We start from the raw sequence: 22,782 nt of genomic DNA, 5'->3' as shown, positions 1-22,782 counted from the left end.
ACAAGGGTTAAAACGTCACCGCAAGGCCCATTTACAACACACAAAAATTAATCGAACCATCCGTAGAAAAAAAATGGTTAATACAATAAAGTATTACAACATATTCAAGCTTCAATAAGATGATAAAGCCAAGCACAAATGAAATATTTAGCAGATAAACGCTGAACTTAATATGCGATACTTTTTCACCACATTATGTCTAAAACATTAGACAACTCCTCACCGTGCTTCCCGCCATGCCTGTGTCGTCGTTGTCAATTATAACTCCGCCCTCACTTCCGGTCCTGGCGCTGGGGTTCTGGCGCTGGGGTTCTGAAACTGGTGGTGCTGCGGTCTGCAGCTGGATATGTCTCACTTTTTTGCCCTTGAAAAAAGAAATTATAAACGCAAATCATTGTCTTCCATAAGTATTGATAATGTTGTCTCTAAAGATCCCAAAATAATATCTGACTTTGTTTCTACCTTCTATGAAAATCTATACAAGTCAAACTTTAATGAAGATGACTGTAAAACCTTCTTACAAGAGATACATGTGCACACACCTAAAGCTGCCGATGAGTTTAAATCTTTCTGTGATGCAGAGCTGTCCATATCTGAACTAAACAATGCGTTAAAAACTATGAAAAAGGGCAAATGTCCCTGTATAGACGGTCTACCTGTAGAATTCTACCTTAATTTCTGGGACATATTAGAGAAACCCATCTACAATCTCTTCAAAGAATGTGTAGAGAATGAAGAAATAGTCACCACAATGAAGCAGGCAGTGATTTCCCTAATTCCAAAACCTGGGAAAGACCCCCTATTTATAGACATCTGGCGTCCAATAAGTCTGCTTACCACCGAATACAAGTTACTTGCTTTGATTTATGCAAACAGACTCAAAACAGGACTACACCACCTTATCAATGAAACACAGACTGGATTTATGAAAGGTCGGCATAGGCTATTAGCTGCAACATAAGACTTGTGTTAGACTTAATTGATTACGCAGACTCTATTAACTCAGACGCTATTATTTTATTCTTAGATTTCTGCAAAGCATTCGACACCGTCGAACATGAATTCCTCTTTGAGTCCTTAAACATCTTTGGTTTTGGTCCTAAGTTCATATCTGTTGTTAAGATGTTCTACAAAGATATTAACAGCTCTGTGATCATTAATAACCAGACGTCCAGAAGATTTAATATACATTGAGGTGTGTGACAAGGGTGCCCTATATCAGCTTTCCTTTTCCTCTTACTGGTGGAACTCATGTCGATTCAGATCCTTAGCAACCCAAATCTACAAAGTTTAACCATCTTTGATAGAGAAATTAGAATCTCCCAACTTGCTGACGATACAACATTATTCTTAAAAGACAAAAAACATATTCCACTTGTACTTCAAAATATTCAGTCATTCTCCCAGGCTTCTGGTCTAAATTTAAATCTAAGTAAATGTGAGGCCCTTTGCCTTTATAGCACAGATGAAAAATGTACATATGGCATTCCTGTAAAAGACACTGTCAAGTATTTAGGTGTCCACATATGTAAGAGCCCTAAAATGCGACAAGAACTGAACTTTATTCCCAGAATGAAAATCACAAAAAGCATTTTTAACAACTGGCTCCAGAGGGACCTTTCTATCATTGGCAGAGTCCTTCTGTCGAAAGCAGAAGGTCTCTCACGTTTTGTATATCCTTCTCTATCCCTTTTTGTTTCAGAATCCACTTGTAACGACATCAATCGCATCTTTTTAAACTTCCTCTGGCGAAACAAGCAACACAAGCTTAAAAAATCTGTCTTATCAAACAATAGGTCAGATGGAGGCCTTGAAATCATTAATTTTATTGATACTAACCACACTTTTAAAATTAACTGGTTGAAAAGATGTTTACTAATGGGTGAAAAATCATTGTGGTACTTTATTCCTTACAATATATTTAGAAAATGTGGCGGTCTAGAATTTCTTCTCAAATGTAACTACTCCCCTTCTAAACTTCCTCTCCATTTGTCCAAATTCCACGAACAAGCTCTATTATCTTGGAAACTGATTTATGTCCATAACTTTTCTCCCCACAAATCACTTTTATGTAACAACCAAGACATCACTGTCAAAAAACAAATCCATCTTCTTCCCTACTTGGCATGCACATGGTGTTTCTTTCATCATTGACCTTTTTGATAAGCAAGGTAACATTTTGACTTATGAAAACTTCATGTCATGTTTTAATTTTCTCATACATGCTCATGAATTTATCATTGTTTGTAAAATCATCCCCTCTGGTATTCTACAACTTATGAAATGTCACTCCTCTTATTTACAAAAGAGTTGTTATAATCCTACACTCACCATTAATGGCTATTTGCTCACTGATAGAAAATGTAACAACAAATTTATTAGAAATGTGATACATAGTAAGAATAAGAGCTCTCTCCGAGGGAAATTTTTTTGGGACAACCAGATTCCAGATGTTGATTGGAAAAAGACGTGGTTGTTTTGCATTTCCAACAGGATAATAGAGACTCAGTTTAAAATACTTCACAAAATATACCCCTGTAATCTATTGCTCTCCAAATAGCCTACATGGACATTAGCCAAAAATGCTCATTGTGTGACAAAGATGATGAATCCATTTTGCATGTTTTCTATGAATTGATGTTGTACGTAATTTCTGGTTGATGTTATCTAATCACCTTGGTTTTCTTGATAATTATAATAATAAAGCTGAAGAAGAGGCCATAACACTTTCAACAGAGACATGAATCTGAAATTAATTTTAACTCGTTCATTGTTTTTCAGAGATCTGTCTCATTAGTTTTAATTTTTATATTTTTTTTACTTCAAGTTATGATTGATTAAACTCATACTTTTTTCAACAGGTTGTTGTTATTGTCCGGCACGGATTTGAGCTGTATGTGTGGGCTGTCAGACAATGCACCAGTTGCATGTTGAACAATTAAACATTTCTTTTAAAAAATGAAATTTAAATGATCAATGAAACTGAGTCCTTAAAGTAATTTATTAGTTGCATATCTTTGATCATTTTAGAACGAACCAAAATGTTACTTCAAATATTGTTAACACCATAGACATTGTAAAGAAGGACTTGCTATTTATGTAACGGGGATCAGCCAATCAGCGCTTTCGTTTTGGGGTCACCGAGAGGAATCTGTTTGCGCTGACTGATAGATTTCGTTTTGAGTTAGTAGTGAGAGTGACCATGGGCAGTACATCGCAGTTATTTCTGAAGTGCTGTCGTCTGTGTCGTTATCTGTGCATTCAGAGACATGTAAGTACCCTGGTGTAAATGTGTATTTCGGTGCCTTAGTTTTTTTACGAGTGTGTCTATTCTGGGATACTTACCGGTAGTTCGGTTGAAATGCAGTATGTTAGCATAAAGTTCGCTAGCATTATGCTAGTGTGTTTATGTGTGTGCTCACCTGACAACATTTTATTAGCTAATGTGTGTTATCTGGTATATTATTTGGCTATTTGATATAAGCAGCTAAAGTTACTTGAAGGGAAAGTTGTACTAATTACCATTTATTAGCTTTACTTATTGCATCATGTCAGCACTGTCGTTTATGTTGATATTTTTCTTTGTAGGCCTATTGTTTATTGTAGAACCACACATACTGTACACTCAGGAAGACAGATAATCATCTGCTGCATGTTTTGAAACATTTTTATTCATAAAAATAAATCACATAAACTTCATTCACTGCATTTGCTGCTCTGGACCCTTTTCATTGTTCCCAGCTAGCTAGCTAGAGTTTTCGCGCTGAAAAAATACATAAATATTTGTACTTGGTGACATTCTGAAAAGCCGTACATGGATCAAAGCTAATGGACAGGATCAGATAAATCAGAGCTTAGATTCTCTGCCGGAGCCCGAACTTGATCGAGCACTTGTGTTACAAAATGCAACACGTCACTTGTCATGCTCAGCGTCTCCTCCACTCGCACGCATCACACCAGGCCCTAGATCAGGGATAGGCAACTCGGTCCTGAAGGGCCACTGTCCTGCAGAGTTTAGCTCCAACCCCAATTAAATACACCTGAACAAGGCAATCAGTGTTTTCAGGATTACTAGATAGATACAGGCAGGTGAGTTTTTATCAGGGCTGAAGCTAAACTCTGCAGGACAGTGGCCCTCCAGGACCGGAGTTGCCTATCCCTGCCCTAGATAATAAACTTTAAAAATATTTATTTTGTTTGAAAAATATTCTATATTCTAAAACCTTGTTGAATTAAATTAGAGTTGTAGCCTACAAGGCCATCCAAAATTCATTCTTGTTCATTTTCTGTGTTCATCATTGTTCACTTTTTTTTTGCTTTTTTTTTACGTTTCTTCATTTGGACCCATTTGCGATCCATTTCATTCTGAATAAACAAACAAGGCAGTTTACATGATTTGTCCTTGTTGCATTATTCATTAAGATAATAATTAATAAATGCACGCACAATTATCCGTGAACTTGATAAATGTTGCAGATATGTTTTACTATGCACAAATGCTACTTATGTGTGCAAAATTCAGAAGCAGTAAATTAATGTGTACAGAAATTTGTACAGAGATCCTGTAGGCCTACTATATGTGTTGTAGCCATTAAATACGCTAATTTAGTTTCATATTTGTTATAATGTTATTTTTTTTCCATCTATGTTGATTTTATGAAAAGTGAACAGCAGGAGTAAGATAGGATGTGCAGTATATCGGGAGACTTGTAGTGGGTCAGACATGATTTTGACCACTTCATTAAGTTTTGCTTTGTAGAAAACCTTTCTTTAAAGTGAATTTCGTTTTGTATAAATTGTATCTTAATTTTAATACGTTTCATCAACGAATTGCATGTATTTAAAAAATAAGAAGTAAATATATCAGACAATAGGCTATAATCATGCAGGCGCCGCGGTCACTTGCACTGCACGTTAACTGGAGCGCATCTCATCATAAATTAAGAGAGAATATTAAGAAATATAGGCTATATCTAAAGAAAGCTTGACAAAACGAAAAGAAATAGGCAACACTCTGATGTAATCCATGCATTTCTCCATATATGTGCATTCACTACGGCGATCGTCAACTTCATCTTTGCTTCATCTCTCCTTCCCTGGCTCCACCCCTGGTTATAACGGCCCACGTTTTAAAAAATGGTCGGGTTTAAATCGGGCTCGGGCCAGTTAATGTGTAATTACAGTTAATGTGTCGGGCCGGGCCGACAAAGTCAGTTCGCCTCATTCGGGCTTCGTGTCTACCGCGCCACGTGAAGCGCCTTCGCGCCGCAGGACCTCTAGACGCGCGTAAACGCGTCTTTACATTGACTTAACATTGAAATCACTCGTGCCAGACACTCAAGAGTGAGTGAGTAATCAAAAAACCTTTGCTTTAGCCTCAATTGAATAAAACACTGTGTGTAACTTCGGCCATTCTCAGTGGTGTGACTGGGACACTAACTCTGCTTGTCATCATAGAAACAGATAATCAGTTTGTGATGTTTATTCCCGCTTCAGTAATATGCTGAATATGCGGCGTAAAAAAGACCTGCAACCGTCTCACAAGTGTTGATAGGCTATTACTCGTGAGGTGTAACCAGCGCCGTGGGCGGGACAAGTCTGCAGAGTGGTGATTACAGAGAGGCTGCGGAGCCAAGTAGCGCATTTTTAAATAAAATGGACTTTAATCAAACCACGGATCCGTGATAAGTTTTGTGATCCGCCTCGCCACTAGTGTAGTAGCACTGATCACTTTGAGGGGGGGATAAATTTATCCCCACCGGGGATACAAATAATTAAGCAGAGGCAGGGATACATTGACCAGAAAGGGGGAAATCCCACACACACACACACACACACACCCCCCCCCCCCCCCCCCCCCCCCGGCAAATTGCACCATGTGAATAGCAATGCTTTATTAAAGGGATACTCCACCGTTTTTACATATTAAAGGGATAGTTCACTTTGAAAATAAATTTTGGTATGTTTTAGCTTACCTCAAGGGCATCCAAGATGTAGGTGTCTTTTTTTCCGCAGTAGTTTCAATTTTGATATTTTTAGGTCAAACCGTTCTTGTCTGTCAGTCAATAGATGTCGCTTGGCTACGGTTTCGTTCCAATGAACTGCATTAGCGAAGGCGACATCTAGTGTATATATGTATACCCGCCCGCGCCGTCAGATCATTTGGACGTGTGCTGTTTTCAAGAGATAACAACGATATAAATACTGTTCGTTTTCTCACACAAACCGCTCGTTTCGTGTCTTAGGCCATCAATGTGTACTTATGATGGGGAATTGTTTCATTTGGACAATGGGGAATTGTTTTAATTTGGACTCTGTGCTTGTGTTTTGATACAGTGACCATAGACCTGCATTATATGACTGACAGACAAGAACGGTTTGACCTAAAAATATCAAAATTGAAACTACTGCGGAAACAAAGACACCTACATCTTGGATGCCCTTGAGGTAAGTTAAAACATATCAAAAATTAATTTCAAAGTGAACTATCCCTTTAAACTATGTTATTCCCTTAAAGGGATACTTCAGGATTTAGCATTAAGCTTTGTATTAGTAGAAAACCTGTAGTATTTTCGAATTACCCTGCTTTCCACCCTCATATCCCCCTGAGACAAGAGATTTATGTATTTTTTGTCTGGAAAAAATCCTCCGATGACGCAAAAATCGTCATTTTGCGTCATCGGAGGATTTTCTGGCCAGAGGCTAAAGACTACAGCCAGTAGATGCCGTTGTTCCACATGTTTTCAGCTCGCCCATAGAGGGTGGGATCTCACTCACAGAATGTACACAGTGTCAGCCGTCTTTCTTTGGAAGCTAAGCTAGCAGGCTCTTGTTCTGTGGAGAAAGGTGAATAGTAGGAGAAAGCTGAGTAAGTAGGGGTTACATCCTCCTTTTCCCGGACTTGTCCGGCAGGCGAGATCGTTCAAAATGTACGGGATTCAGCTTTTGCGTTCTGCGGTCGCCATTCATTGTTTACATGCACACCTTTTGTTTCAATCTAACTGGTGGCGTCTCAGGAATGACGCCACCGGCCTCGCGCCGTTCTCCCGCGACCGTCAGCCTCGTCCTGCTCGCCACAGTAAACATGATGAATGCCGACTGTAGAACGCAAAAGCCGAATCCCGGACATTTTGGGCGATCTGTAAATCCCTGGCAAACTCATCACGTAGGCTAGCTAGCCTTGTTGTTTTCAACTGCGCACTCTTACCGGTAGGCGTGGCCTCCTAAGGCAGCGAAGCAAGTGCATTCTGGGAGTTGTTGTCTTTCATCCACATAAGCCAAAAATACATTTTCTGGCTTTTCTCAGTCTAGAAAGCTCCAAATTCAAAAGTTTCTTCACATTTCTTCTACTTAAATGACCTATTTTAAATACACATTCATCTTCCCAGAGGTGAAGTATCACTTTAACTAAGACGAGTTGATACATACCTTTCTCATCTCAGTGCGTACACACAAAATAAAACGTTGCGCTTTTCTAAGTGGGTTAAAAAGGATAACTATAATGTATGGCGGAATAGCACTTTTTGAAGTACTTCGACTGGCGCAGTAAAAAGTCACTTCCTGATCCTCTTTCCACTATTGACAGAAGTGAGAGTGACTTTTTACTGCGCCAGTCGAAGTACTTCCAAAAGTGCTATTCCGCCATACATTATAGTTATCCTTTTTAACCCACTTAGAAAAGCGCAACGTTTTATTTTGTGTCACCATACTTGGTCGTATAACTACTTGTGTAACTGTATTTAAATAGGGAAACTGTTGATGTGTTTGGTCACTTCTAAATTCATTGCTGCTAGATACCATTGAATATACTGGGCTAAGCTAAGTGCTTTCAAAGTGTCCCCGCGCGCCAGAGCGATTGAGTGCACACACTGAGATGAGAGAGGTATGTATCAACTCGTCTTAGTTAAGGGAATAACAGTTTAATATGAAAAAACGGTGGAGTATCCCTTTAAAGGAAAAGATACTGCTAAATGTTTTACATTGAGCCTATGATGAGCCACGTGAGACAAAATCAATACTAATAAATATGAATAAATAGTGTTTTAGTCTTGAAACAACAGTGCTTTGTGGTGATCTTTATCTGATCATTTTCAGTTTCTGTGCATATAAAATGTTATTATTTAAATGACTACTTTGAGAAAACCACTTTTATGATCCTAGACTAAGGTTACAATTTAAATTTCTGGATTGTTTTGAAAGAGTAATAGAAAGTGATGTGTTTATTTCAAAGTGAATTTATTTTTTCAGATTACATGATTTGTCAGTGTATTTTACAGTTCGTTAAAGTAGGTAATGCAGAATTGGTGTTCATATTTTACTCTCTTAGTGTTCATGTTGTAACTCTGTGTCGGTGTTGCGAGAGGCAACACTCTTGAAAGTGTTGAACTAACACTTTGAGGGTTGTTTCCATATTTACACTTTTAAATTGTTGAATTTAAGTATATTGGTGTTGATTTTCCGGATTTCAAATTTACTGTGTAGTGATTAATGTAGTTATTATAAGATCAAACTATATATTTAGATTAATTTGGACATTATGCTGCTGTAAATACTTAACTGTAGTGGTTGAGGAAGATGAGTGTCATTGTTTTGTGTTATTGATGTTTTATTCATGTCATAGTGTGAGAAATAACAGTATTGTCTTTCAATAGAGCAGTTTGTGCTTTTATCATGTATCCTGACTCAAATAATGTGTTTCTAACAGCAAACACTCAGAATAAAGTGAGATGATCTGCTGATGATCCTGAATGGCTTGTTGAATGAGTGTTGATAGTCTGAGGCTCATCAATATTAACAGATCTGCTGAAAACACTCTTTATTTCATGACAATAGTTCCTGTTTTCACCTCATTTATTATGCTGATGTCTTCAGATCTCCTGTAAATTGACACTTAAAGCTCATTTCATTGGTGTCAGCAGACTGAGGGTATTTGTTGGTTACTATATGTACATTTATTTCTGTGTTTATGATTTTAACTGTTTTTCTTACCATTATTCATATTTGGAAGAATGTAAATATTATTTTATTTATTTCTAGATACCTGTATTTTAATAAAGAAACAGAATAATGTTAGGATTAGCAATACAAATAATGAATGAATTATTTCTCACAGGGTTATTCACTTGAGCTTGTGTTTCTGGTGTCCCACTTTCACATGCGTATGAATGGAAGTCAGTGGTAGGAAAAGTCTAGTGTGAACGGACATTAATAATTCAAAATGTTTTAGTAAAATAAATATCAATCTCAAAGCTGGTGTCAAAATATGGCAACAATGGGATTCATGCCTGGATTCAGATTCAATCATGTTTTAAAAATAATAATTGGAAGATAAATTTACCTCATTCAAGGAAAGTTTCAAGGACATATATATAATCAATTCATAAAAATGCATTCTGCAAATGATCATAATATTTTAGAAGTGTCATTTAGTATACAAACAAACTCAGTAACTGATATATTTTAGATTTTGGGCAGATCAGCTCCTCCCACACCAATTGCATCATCAATGAAGCTCCTCCCACATCAGTCACATGGTCAGTGAAGCTCCTCCCACATCAATTCTCCAAATAAATGCTGTAAATTCCCATCAGCTACAAGTGAAGACGAGCATCAGAGCATCAGGAAGAGCTGAAATCTGCAAAGACTGAGTTTATTAAAGAGGACAGTGAGAACATGAGTGATCCAGAACCCTGCAGAATGAAACACACTGAAGATCCGGAAGAACAAAGAGGTTGGTGTTTATTCTTCATTCATTCATGATGCTGAAGAACATTCATGTTAGAAACATTCAAGCACTTCATCACACTTAGATAAACAGTTCAACTATGAAATGGTACAGAAGGTTCTGGGTTTTTCTTCAACAAATGTTCAGTAAAGGGAGGTTTGAGAAATTTGTATATTGATTATCAACATCAGATCAATCTAATACTATTTTAACTGATAAATAATACAATTATAAAAAGGCATCAAATTATCATAATATTTTATAACAGTTGTCTACTTTCTACTATAACTTTAGGGCTCACTTCCATGTCCTTTCAATTTATATTTCTTTCAATGAATTATTTTGATGTACTGAAAAATTTTTTTGATACAATTTTCTTTCATGTCAGACCTGATGGAAGAGAGCGAAGAACTGAGTGAAGTGAAGGAGGAGAGTGAAGAACTGAGTGAAGTGAAGGAGGAGAGAGAAGAACTGAGTGAAGTGAAGGAGGAGAGAGAAGAACTGAGTGAAGTGAAGGAGGAGAGTGAAGAACTGAGTGAAGTGAAGGAGGAGAGTGAAGAACTGAGTGAAGTGAAGGAGGAGAGTGAAGAACTGAGTGAAGTGAAGGAGGAGAGTGAAGAACTGAGTGAAGTGAAGGAGGAACATCATGTCAAACCTGGAGGAAAACCTTTGAGTTGCTCAAAGACTAAAAAGACATTTTTAAAGAAAAGAAGAGCCAAGAAATCTTTCACCTGCACTCAGTGTGGAAAGAGTTTCTCAGACACATATAATCTTGATGCTCACATGAGGATCCACACCGGAGAGAAGCCGTTCTCATGTAATCAGTGCGGGAAGAGTTTCACACGATCAGTATCCCTTAAGATTCACATGAGGATCCACACTGGAGAGAAGCCGTTCACATGTGATCAATGCGGCAAAACATTTACCTGTGCATCACACCTGAAGGAACACCTGAGAGTTCATACGAAGGAGAAGCCGCATTCATGTTCTGTGTGTGGAAAGAGTTTTTCACGGCTGGACTCTTTACATGAACATCAGAAAATCCACACTGGTGTGAGAGAGTACATGTGCTTTGAGTGTGAGAAGACTTTTATTACAGCGAACAGTTTAAAAGTGCACCAGAGAATTCACACTGGAGAAAAACCTTACAAGTGTTCACACTGTGACAAGAGATTCAGTCAATCAGGACATCTGACAACACATGAAATCTTGATCCACACTGGAGAGAAGCCGCACTCGTGTGATCAGTGTGGACAGAGTTTTGCTTTTAAAAATGGCCTGAAGCGACACATGAGGATCCACACTGGAGAGAAGCTGTTTAAGTGTGATAAATGTGGGAATGATTTCAGTCAATCTTCATACCTTAATGTTCACATGAGGATCCACACCGGAGAGAAGCCGTTCTCATGTGATCAGTGCGGCAAAACATTTATCTGGGCATCAGAGCTGAAGAAACACCTGAGAGTTCATACGAAGGAGAAGCCGCATTCATGTTCTGTGTGTGGAAAGAGTTTTTCACTGCTGGTAAGATTACATAGACATGAGAAAACTCATACTGGTGTGAGAGAGTACATGTGCTTTGAGTGTGAGAAGACTTTTATTACAGCGGACAAGTTAAAACGTCACGAGAGTATTCACACTGGAGAAAAACCTTACAAGTGTTCACACTGTGACAAGAGATTCATTGATTCATCATCTCTGAAAAGACATGAGAGGATCCACGTCAGAGAGAAGCCACACAAGTGTGATCAGTGTGGAACAAGTTTCTCTTTTAAAAGTTACCTGAAGCTACACATGAAGATCCATACAGTGGAGAAACCACATCAACACAGTCTGAAATCACAGTAAGTAGTTTATTTTCATGTGCTGAGCAACAAAGTCTATTCTGTGTAAGTTAGACACACATCACTCTATAGCCAAATCTCTCCTCTCCACCTATAGATGGTGTGTGGTGAGCACAGGACACTTTGTTGATTGATTGATATCTATTAACTTGCGCTCTCTGACAGTAGGTGGCGCTCATGTAAAAGCAGAAATAAAGCACTATTCATAGATGCCACCTAAGTCACTACAAATAGAACGCCGCCATATCTGCGACCGACTCGCCCGGTATGGCTGCCCAAACTGCCCATTTGAATGAGAGAGAGACAGAGATACCTGGAGAAAATTTCTATTTTAGGCTCCGATCCTTATTTGTTACCCCCAGTTTTCTTTAGTCCATTATTATCTGCCCCAGGCTTGCCCCAATTGGCCTTTCATGATATAGAATTACTTGTCATAGAGCTTCATGGCGCGCGTTCATGAGAGTCGAGGCGATGTCATGAATGAATCTATGAATCTGCAGCTGTTCGGCTGGCATGAATGAATCTATCTAATCCGAACAGCGGCACTGGCAGAGTCCAGAGAGACACCAGCATCAGCACAGCCAGAGACATCAGCCAAATATCATAAAAGACTGCCATATCTGTCCGAAAGAACAGATGTTCAATTACAGAGAAGAAGGTTTAATACACAAATATCGAAATGAAAGAATCTTTCGAGTCGAATCTTTTTGAATGATTCACTCACGATTCGGCTGCGATTAAAAGCTATAAAGAGGTAAAGCTCATCAGTGATTATAACGACTTAAATTGCAGTTTGTTCGTCACATAAAGCTATCATATGAATAAATAACCATATTAATATAACAGACGAGTCGTATTAGATCACTTTTATTATACTTTTGTGATGTTTTTTTTGTCTTCTATTATTATTATTTTTTGCGTGACAGCCCCCAGTAGGCTAACGTTACTCATTCACTTTCATTACATTGACAAGAAGAGTCTCCATATTTAGGCTACATATTCAAAAATGTCCCTTTGTCTTCCACGGAAAGTAAACTAATGGATTTGCACATGAAGGTGAGTACATGACGGCAGAATTATCATTTTTGGAAGAACTAGTAATATGCATTTCAAGGCTGAGATTATGCATCGTCTGCAGAGCTAACCTTAACGTTACTTACACAAAATAACATCTAAAGCGCATGTGACGAAGACAATATCTTTATGAACTTCAGAAAAATATTTATTAGATTTAGGTAGAGACAGTTATATTTAAAACAACCCCAAATCTTACTAACTTACCATGATAAAGTGCATTTAAACAGATCCAACAATAAAATGAAGACAAAACATTATCTGTCGATATCTGTCTGTATAATGTTGGCCACTGAGAGTATAATGGAAATATAATTAACCACAAACCAACATGAGAATTCAAGTCTTTTAAATAAATGATTCTCTTCTATCTTCTTTTGGTATAGAATAAAATACCAGTTCAGGGTTCCACTTTCGGCTGTTGTTGCAGCCAACTGCACAACATATTGCAGGCATTACTGAGACCGTCGGTCGCAAAGATGGCGGCGCAAAGCTACAGTGACGTCATGTGAATCGAATGAATACAGGGCTCTAGACTGCAAGTAAATGGAAATTCATTATAATCCATTATAAAGCTTGGAAGAGTCAGGACATTTTTTTTTTAATATAACTGATAGTATTTGTCTAAAAGAAGAATGTCATACACACCTAGGATGACTTGAGAGTGAGTAAATCATGGGCACTGACTTGGAAGCCAGTAGAAACATTGTGCCTTGAACAAACAAGTTCATGAAGTTTCAAGTTATAAGGCTTTTAAGTCCACAAATCACCAATATTCCCTGTGGATTTAATGTAGTAATGCTAACTGTCACCATGGTATTGTGGCAGAAATAGTCAAATGTTTTTTACATTATTCATTTCAGGGTTCGTACATCCTTTTGAGAGGAAAATTCAAGCACTAATCGAGGACTTTCAAGTCCTTCACACTTTTTCCAGCTCTTCAGTTTTTTTAATATTATCCAGTTTTAATGTTATTTTTAATATGATGACCAAAACCATGATTTGTTCATGCTTCAAAGATTGTCCCTATTTGTAAAAGTAAACGTTTCAAAGTGTAGGAAAACTTATACTTGGCAAACCAACATATTTATTTAAGAATTTGAAATTAGCACTATAAACAGTAGATGGCGGCAGAGGACCGCTTATTGACTTATAAGCCATTTCCACTCCATAATAGTTTTTTCTAGGCCTGCCACTTATGACTATTTTTGTATCGATTAACAGGGGCGGCGCTAGGGCTGGGCTAAGGGGGCTTAAGCCCCGAATGTTTTTAGTAAAGCCCCGAATAATTTGTTACCTTGTCTTTCTCATAGAGCAAAACAATTAATCAGAAAAACAAATGTGAATAAGATTAGCCTACAGCAGCCGCGATTACCTAATCATGAAAAGTGCATATTACAGTTTTATTTATTTTTCCCTTTGCATTAAAGGTACTTTACGACGTGCGTTTGCAGCATTGAGCATTGTAGCCAATCACAGACATGTCTGTTGAACGCATCGGCCAATCAGAGGCGTTTAAATGAGTCGCTGTGCTGAAGATGTATTTTGCGCGAGCTCACAGAGTTCTACACTTTCGCAAACCTGTCATTATTATTGGCAATAAACTTAAGATGCAAATAAGAGATTCACTGCAATGTATTTTATATTCTTGATGCTGCTCTGATGCACTCCATTACGCATCGCTCTGTTTGTTAGGATGACTAAAAGTTCAGCGGTCTAGCTCATCAATGTCAAAATGATTAAAGAAGTGAACGAATGCCTGGTAAAATGTAAGTAGATAAACATTTAATATTTGACTGTTTTACAATAAAAATGTTAAACTACTGACAGTATCCGGGGACACAAGTTAGTCAACTTTTTTATTTATTTATTAAATTTAGCCTTTTTGAATTTACAATATGCTATTATTTCCTTGATTCATTTAGAGAGAATGCATGCCTAATTAAAAATAAAATATGATTTGCAAATAGTTACAATTATTTAACTAATGTTTTTTTCCTGCATAGAGAATTATGAGAGACGGTAACAAAGTTGCGCTGTTGAGGCTCGTGCTGTTATTTATAACATATTATAGTTGAGAAAAAATATATAGCCTAGGCTGATTTCATAACAGTTCAATAAACAAATAGTTAAAATTAAGTCACTTACATTTGAGACGCAATGACTGTTTTTGTTCTGTTTCAGCAGCGAAAATAGTTCCAAACAAAGATCACCGCAGAACCATAGCGCATCTCACAGCAACACTCAGCCGTCTTTCATTACTGAATGATTCAGCGTTTTGAACGAATCTATTGAGTCTAAGATTCAATGCCCATTCATAAACTGCCTCATTCTGAATAAATCAGCCGTTTGAACGAATCGTTTGAATGAATGACTCAATGACTCGCTCATTAAGACGGTCGCCTGCCGCCTCCTACTGGCGTTTTAGTTTCATAAAGTATCATTCTTTTCAACATTCCTTATTATTCAAAAATATTTAAAATAATCTAATTTAATACAGTTATAATTTTTCAATGTAAATTATTTAATTTGATTGGTAACAGCCTAGTGTCTTATTATTTTAATTGAATATATTGATCAAATTTAAGAATTTGAAATGAAAGATGGAGCAAACATTTAATAAAATAAAACCTTATACAGGTACAAAAAATTATTCTGAGTGTTTTCAAACAGTGATGTAATGAAACATTGACAATTTAAGTTTGAATGGAGTAAAGCCTCTGTTAAGGCTATTAAGGAAATGTAATTTTGCCAAAAGAAGAACTTTTATTTTAAACAAATGTTCATTTTTAATTAGCCAACTTCAGTGTGATATGTTACCATATTATCATGCTTAACACTGAGAATTTGAATAATTGTAATGTGATGATCAGATGCAGATATCTAAATCAAAGAATATGGGCGGTTTGCGGGTGGATTATTTATTTTTAACAGTGGATTTGGGTGACTCAAAGTGCACCAGATTAATGAATTTATCTTTAAAATGTACAAAATTTCTTCCGGGGGGGCATGCCCCCGGACCCCCCTAGAGGTACCAAGCTCCACCCACAAAAATAATGTCGAAAAAACATTAGGCTATATGATGATCTATGAAAAATAACATTTAATTACCTTATTATTAAAATACATTATTAGGATTTTACCACCTCCGCCTCATTTTGAGCCAGGAAAAACCCTGAATACAATAAGCCTTTATTTGTCTTTATTCCCATAAAACGCTTTTATAAATAATTAATTCCTTTATATAAAAATACCAATTTTTAGTTTGGGCTAAAGCCCCGAATATCCACTGACCTTAGAACCGCCCCTGTCGATTAATCTATTGACTAATTTAGTAAAACATTGTATATAAACATGACAATAAAAAAAAATGACGGTAAATATTAGTCACAATAATAACAGCAATAATAAGTCTGAGAAAGTCAGCATGTTCTGGATGTCAAAATATCCACATGTTCTGGGCTTCTGTTCAGCACAGCTGGATGAAAATATTAGACAGCGGACTTCAGTAGTGAAACTCCACATGAAATCCAAATTTCTATGAAATCCTGTTTTAAAGCAAAAGTAAAGTAGGGCTGCAGCTATCGATTATTTTAGTAATTGAGTATTTTACCAATTAATCCACCGATAAATCGAGTAATCGAACATAAATGTGGTAATAAATATAGATCCAAGTGAAACAACAGCCTTTAAAATACAAATATATAATAAGCAATAATTAGTTCAAATAAAGAATCAAAGTAAGTAATCATTTGGGTTTTATTGAACAACACTGTTACATGATCAAGGTCACTATTTTTTTAACATGTGATTAGCCTTAGTACTTGAAATATTGATTATTCCTCTCTCATCATGTCTGTAAGTAATGAAACTTGTTTGTTTTTAGCAGAACTGCCAGAAAGCATCTGGAAGGAGAGGACGGAGAGAACGCCAGTGATCCAGAACCTGCAGAATGAAACATCAAGATACTGAAGAACAAAGAGGTTGGTGTTTATTCTTGATTCCTCATTCATTCTTCATGATGAAGAACATGCTGATGCTCACCAGATTTACATTGTTTCATTACCAAACTATTGATTTCTAACACACATCATCTTCATGACATTAAAATAGACCATAATCGTGCACAGCCGTTGTTGACCAGATTTGATGAGATTAAAATGACTGTTGAACTCATCAGTGATCTTGACTTTGAGCTTCACTTATCATTTCACATGTGTCTCTCATTTGAAATCTCACTTGATTTAATGTTTCTTTTAGACCTGATGGATGCGAACGAGAAAGGAAAAACAGAAGCCAAAAAATCTATCACCTGTAAATCTGTCACCATTTCACATGTAAATCTAGTCTGAAGATTCACATGAGAGTTCACACTGGGAAGAAGCGGCTCTGGCTTTCGCTCTGAAATCACATCTTCTCATTCTGAAGGAAGACCATTTAACTGTTATCAGTGCGCTAAACAGTTTCACTGGGCATCAGTCCTGAAGAAACACCTGAAGATTCACACAAAGGAGAAGATTCATTAGTAATATTACAGCAGAAAAGACACGGCTGTGTGAGTTTTAGTGCTGAAGTCCTTTACTACAGATGATGAACTGAAAGAGTGTCAGAAAATTCACACTGGAGAAAAAGCCGGATGTGTCGTCGACGACACAGCCAACCAAGCTGTATTCATGTCACTGTAACTCTTCAACCGTTTGCACTATCAAAATAATTTAAATAGTTCCTGAAAGTAGACATCATGCGCTTTTCGCCAATATACGGCTTATTACGGTAATGTCATGCTTTCCGTCTGCAAATGACAGCAGCGCGAGATGGAAGGATTTGAACAGAGAGATTCGACGCGCGGCAGGTTAGAGTGTTTTGGATTGCATAAAATAATAAAAGAAACGAACAAATACATGGCGAAAGAAGTGTTAGACAGCAGAAGAGGGGATTGGGATGATTTTTACTGACATTTGGGAGGCGGATGGCCGTTACTCTTTCACGTATGTAAGCATGTAGTGCGTGCGTGTGCATGCTTGAATGGGTGCATTTGTATGTGTGTGTGTATGAAAAAAAGTATCCTAAATGAAAACTGTGCAACTCAATGTCACAAAAAACACTTGTATATATGTATTATAGTTCATTTTTCAACTTTAAAGTGTTAGTTTCTTTCGTAAGAAACTACATGTAAGCATGTAGTGCGTGCGTGTGCATGCCTATGAATGCGTGCATTTGTATGTGTGCGTGTATGAAAAAAAGTGTCCTACATGAAAACTGTGCAACCCAATGTCACAAAAAAGACTTGTATATATGTATTATAGTTCATTTTTCAACTTTAAAGTGTTAGTTTCTTTCGTTCATGATTTTTTCTGCTTTTTTTCTAAATAAAAATCAGTAAATTTATTCTCGTTTTTTTATTTTTGTCTATTTAAATCCTATTTACAAACTCACCACACACAATAATGGTCAATAACTGTAATTTGTTGAAAGCTTACCTTTTTCTGAAAAAGATGACACCTTGCACATGAAGATAGCACATTGTTTTAGAATTTTACAGTCAAAAAATCAAATTATGTGAAAAACACCTATTTTAGCTTCAGGTTCTAAAGGGTTAAGAAAGACATGAATCTGATATTAATTTTTAACTCATTCTTCATTGTTTTTCATCAGAACATCTAGTTTCTCTTCCACTTCTGCTCTTCCATGCAAATGCAAGATATGCTTTCATGTATCTTTGAAACTGGACACTTTTCTGATGCTTTGGCTCTTATAAGTCAGTAAAGAGAGAGATCTGTCTTATTCGCTTTCACTTTTACTTAATGGTTGTGTTTGCTTCATGTATTGATTGATTAAACTCATTTGATCAACATTTCATTGTTATTGCCCATTTTTATTTTCTGCTGATTCTGCTTGAATCAGGAATAATTCTAGTTCTGAAAGTCATGAAGTATCCTGATATGATTGCTTTTTGAGCTTTCCATGTTTTATTTTTCTCAATAGAGCTTTTAAATGCCTAACTAAATTATACATTTCTAGTCAATTTGATGTTTCATTCACACCATGAGGCTTTTACAAAATACACTGAAATTATCTCCATCTCAACATAGCTTTACAAAACCAGAAGAAAGAGAGCAGCGTGAACAAAGAGAAGTTGTGTGTAATCCTTATTGGTGTTTTGATGAGTTTTGAAAATACCATTTACTGCAGATGACGTCATCATTAGCAATGTTGTATCCATGTCAGTGGTTCCCTTTCGTCTTGGGAGCTCCCTGATGAATTGGGATCACGCTAGGGAGACCAATTGCCTACGAGTGAATTAAAACTAGCCAATGAAAATTGGCATGCAGGATTTGCATTCCGCAGCCCGCCTACCAGCGTGGGTATAAAAAGGCGGAAGCAACGCATGCATAGTGCTTTTAGCTTCGGAGCCGACCGGTTGTGTCCTCTCTGAGTGAATGAGCTTTAAGATTGTATCTATCTTAAAGTTTGTACCCAAAGTTTGAGCAGTCCACTTCCTCTGAGTCACTCACGGGCCCCAGTGCTCAGATGACAGTGAGGGCTACGGCTCGTTTCCCCTCACGGTCGAGTCTGGCAGACCAGTAAGACCAGTCTCCTCCATCCGAGAGGGTCAGAATGGCAGTGCGCACCGTCCCCGAACAGCGCCACTCCCATTCCCCTCTCCCCAGCTCGCGGATAGCAGTGACGCAGCCTCGGCTGCGTTGCTCCTGTCTGCAGCTGGGCACGGAGGCACAGAGACCAGGTCACGAGGAGTCAGGGCCTCGTTCCTCGTCTCTCCCATTCCCACGGGCCTTCTCTGCCGTCTGCCCACAGGTGGAAACAGGTTGGTGTCAAGTTAAAACGCCCAGACCCCGCTCTCGGTCGCTACACGAGACGGTATCTGGAAGCCTGGCTAGCGCTTCCGGGTCCGTCCCAATGACTCATCCGCACCATTCTGTTTGGCTGTGCAATTCAGTTTGCACGCCGGCCTCCCAAGTTCAGAGGCGTCCACTTCAGCCGTGTGCGGTCAGTGGGTGCCCCTGTCTTGTGGGAAGAGATTGATGTCCTGCTGGCGAAGGACGCGATCGAGCCGGTCCCTCCTGCCGAGATGAGGTTTGGGTTTTACAGCCCCTACTTCATTGTACCCAAGAAAGGCGGTGGGTTACAGCCAATCCTGGACCTGCGAATTTTGAATCGGGCCCTGCACAAACTCCCGTTCAAAATGCTCACACAGAAGCGCATTTTCGAATGCATCCGTCCCCAGGACCTGAAGGAAGCGTACTCTCAAGTCTCGATTCTTCCGCGACACAGACTGTTTCTACGGTTTGCTTTTGAGGGTTGAGTGTGTCAGTACCAAGTCCTACCCTTCCGGCTGGACCTGTCGCCCCGTGTCTTCACGAAAGTCACGGAGGCGGCCATTGTTCCCATGAGAGAACAAGGCATTTGCATTCTCAACTATCTCGACTATTTTCTTGGAGGATGGAAATTAAATTTATGGGTGAAGTCGTCATAAGTTAAAATTTGATTTGAGTTATTTAATAATTGGGATACCAGTAGAATATCATGTTTAAACCAGTTTTCTATAAAGAGAGTCTTGTTTCTATGTTCATGTTGTTCCAGATAAAACATTTGTGAGGGGAGAAATTGTGCTTGTATAGAAGAGACCAACAAGTTAGAGCCTGTTTATGGAATATTCGCTTCTTATTTATTAAATCCATGCAATTGGTTGATGACAAATTGCTTAAAATTAAGATACAATTACAATACAAACGCTCTGTATAAAACCTGTGTAGAGAATGTGTATAATCGCCAGGCACAGATGGTCTCTCAGTTGAATTTTATCTCTGCTTCTGGGATATTATTGAAAACCCCTTACTCGAAATGTATAAGGAATGTATTGATTCGAATGAATTATCGACTTCGATGAAACAGGGATTAATAACCCTCCTTCCGAAACCCGATAAAGATCCATTGATCTTGGATAATTGGCGCCCTATAACATCATTAAATGTAGATTATAAATTGTTATCTCTTGTTTATGCAGTTCGTTTGAAAAAAGGTCTAGACGAAATAATTAATGAGTGTCAAACTGGATTTATGTCTGGACGGCACATAAGTTGGAACATTAGACTAATTTTGGACTTATTAGACTACTCAAATTTAGTAGATTCAGAGGCTTTAATTGTTTTCTTAGACTTCCACAAAGCGTTTGATACGATTGAGCATCAGTTTATGTATAGGGCTTTTGAATCCTTTGGTTTTGGGGAAAGATTTATTTCTATAATTAAAATGTTCCATAAAGGTATTAATAGCTCGATTAATTTATATCCTAACACCTCTAAACGATTCCCCATCTGTAGAGGAGTGCGCCAAGGTTGTCCTATAGCCCCTGTCTTGTTCCTCACTGTAGTTGAGTTTCTTTCCATAAAAGTCTTGAATTCTCCAAATATTCAAGGACTTACCATCTTCAATAAACAGCTTAGACTAGTGCTGCACGATTAATCGTATCGCAATCGCGATGTCAAGCCTACGCGATTATATGACGCAAAATGCTGCGATTTTATATTAAATAAACAAATGAATGTAATTAACGCAGCATCTCTTATTTTTTGGCATCCTTTGGCTAGTGTTACATGATCCCCACTCTTATTCATGCAAATGCTTTTAAACCATTCATGCGCGATAAGACAAGAACATCAGTGAATGTCCTCCTGACACACACACACGGCCCACAGATAGACGCGCGCCAGTATCAAGTTCTCTTTCGCGGTAGAACGAACAACACACATGTATGCCAAAATGAACGCGCTGCCTGTGAATGTCCTGACTGTGACACACAGAAAGACTCGCGCCAATATCGTGCGTGCGCACAAAACAGCATGCCAGAATACAGTTCTCTTTCGAGCTTGAACGAACAATAACACACACAATTATGCCAAAATGTCTTTTTGTGAGTATCTTCATAACATAAGAGCAGTCTTATGAACGTGAAGAGATGTGACTCGAGAGAGAATGAGGCGCGTGTGAGATCCGCGTCTCTGACAGCAGCGGCTGGTCTTAAAGGGACAGTACACAGTAGCCACTAATTATATCTGTCGCTAAAGTTAATCAAAGAACAAAGGGAACAGAGAAAAACACTCACTGCTCTTGACTAAAGAACTTTTTTCTTTAGGCAGAATATCACTAATCTGTGTGTGCATTTATTTTCCTTGTCCAAGCAAGTTGACTCATGAAACCATTTGTTTATTATATCGCATATCGCAATATTGACCTCAATTATCGCAATATGATTTTTTCCCCAAATCGTGCAGCCCTAGCTTAGACTAACTCAGCTTGCGGATGATACTGTTCTTTTTTTGAAAGATAAAGAACAGTTGCCCGCAGTATTGCAGCTAGTAGGTACATTTTCTGATGCCTCGGGATTAAAGCTAAATGTAAATAAATGTGAAATAATGTGTCTCTATGACTCAAAAGAAAAAATGATATGTAATATCCCAGTAAAAAACAAGGTTAAGTATTTAGGATTAAATGTAACAAAAGATAAAGCGGAAAGACAAGAATTACATTTTTCCCCCAAACTTAAAAAAACTCAAAACATCTTTAATAATTGGCTTCAAAGAGACTTGACTATCATAGGCAGAGTCCTATTAACCAAAGCAGAAGGGGTTTCTAGATTTGTTTATCCAGCTTTATCTCTTGCTGTTCAAGATTCGATTTGTAAAAAAATCAATGAGTTATTTACAAAATTTGTTTGGAGGAATAAACATCATCATTTAAGAAAGGAGGTTCTTCATGGTCCAAGAAATGAAGGTGGTTTTGAGCTTTTGGATTTTTTCGATTTAAATTATACTTTCAAAGTAAAATGGCTCAGAAAATGTCTTCTTAAATCAGACTCAATATGTTTTTTTATTCCATATAATATTTTTAAAAAGATTGGAGGTTTAAATTTTTTGTTAGTATGTGATTACTCTATTAGCAAACTGCCTGTGACATTATCCAACTTTTACCAACAAGCTCTTAAGGCCTGGAAGTTATGTTATGTACATAACTTTTCCCCACATAAAGCAATCTTGTGGAATAATGCTTATATTACAGTAAACCGGAAATCTCTTTATTTACAGAGTTGGAAAGATAAAGGAATTTACTTCTTATCTGACC

General features: G+C 37.7%; 1 protein-coding gene across 6 annotated transcripts in view; it reads left to right on the top strand.

The window, feature by feature from the left end:
• Nucleotides 1–3,135: 3,135 nt before the first annotated feature.
• Nucleotides 3,136–22,782, top strand: part of LOC311077371 (uncharacterized protein) — a 43,014-nt gene continuing 23,367 nt past the window's right edge. Inside the window, exons 1-7 of one of the 6 annotated variants that reach the window (XR_014604871.1) lie at nt 3,136–3,271; nt 6,337–6,447; nt 9,591–9,730; nt 10,113–11,568; nt 16,529–16,625; nt 16,903–17,280; nt 18,228–18,496. Coding sequence is in view for 4 of the 6 variants with exons in the window: in XM_084105799.1 (XP_083961925.1) it covers nt 9,673–9,730; nt 10,113–11,568; nt 16,529–16,598 (1,584 nt within the window). In the remaining 2 variants the exon portion in view is untranslated. Of the gene's footprint in view, nt 3,272–6,336; nt 6,448–9,463; nt 9,731–10,112; nt 11,569–16,528; nt 16,626–16,902; nt 18,497–22,782 lie in introns of those variants that run through there. The other 5 variants (XR_014604872.1, XM_084105802.1, XM_084105799.1 and 2 more) reach the window with 5 other exon arrangements.

This window comes from Abramis brama (genome assembly GCF_963993115.1).
Source record: "Abramis brama genome assembly, chromosome: 1".
Taxonomy (NCBI): domain Eukaryota; kingdom Metazoa; phylum Chordata; class Actinopteri; order Cypriniformes; family Leuciscidae; genus Abramis; species Abramis brama.
This window is presented reverse-complemented; position numbering and strand designations above follow the sequence as displayed.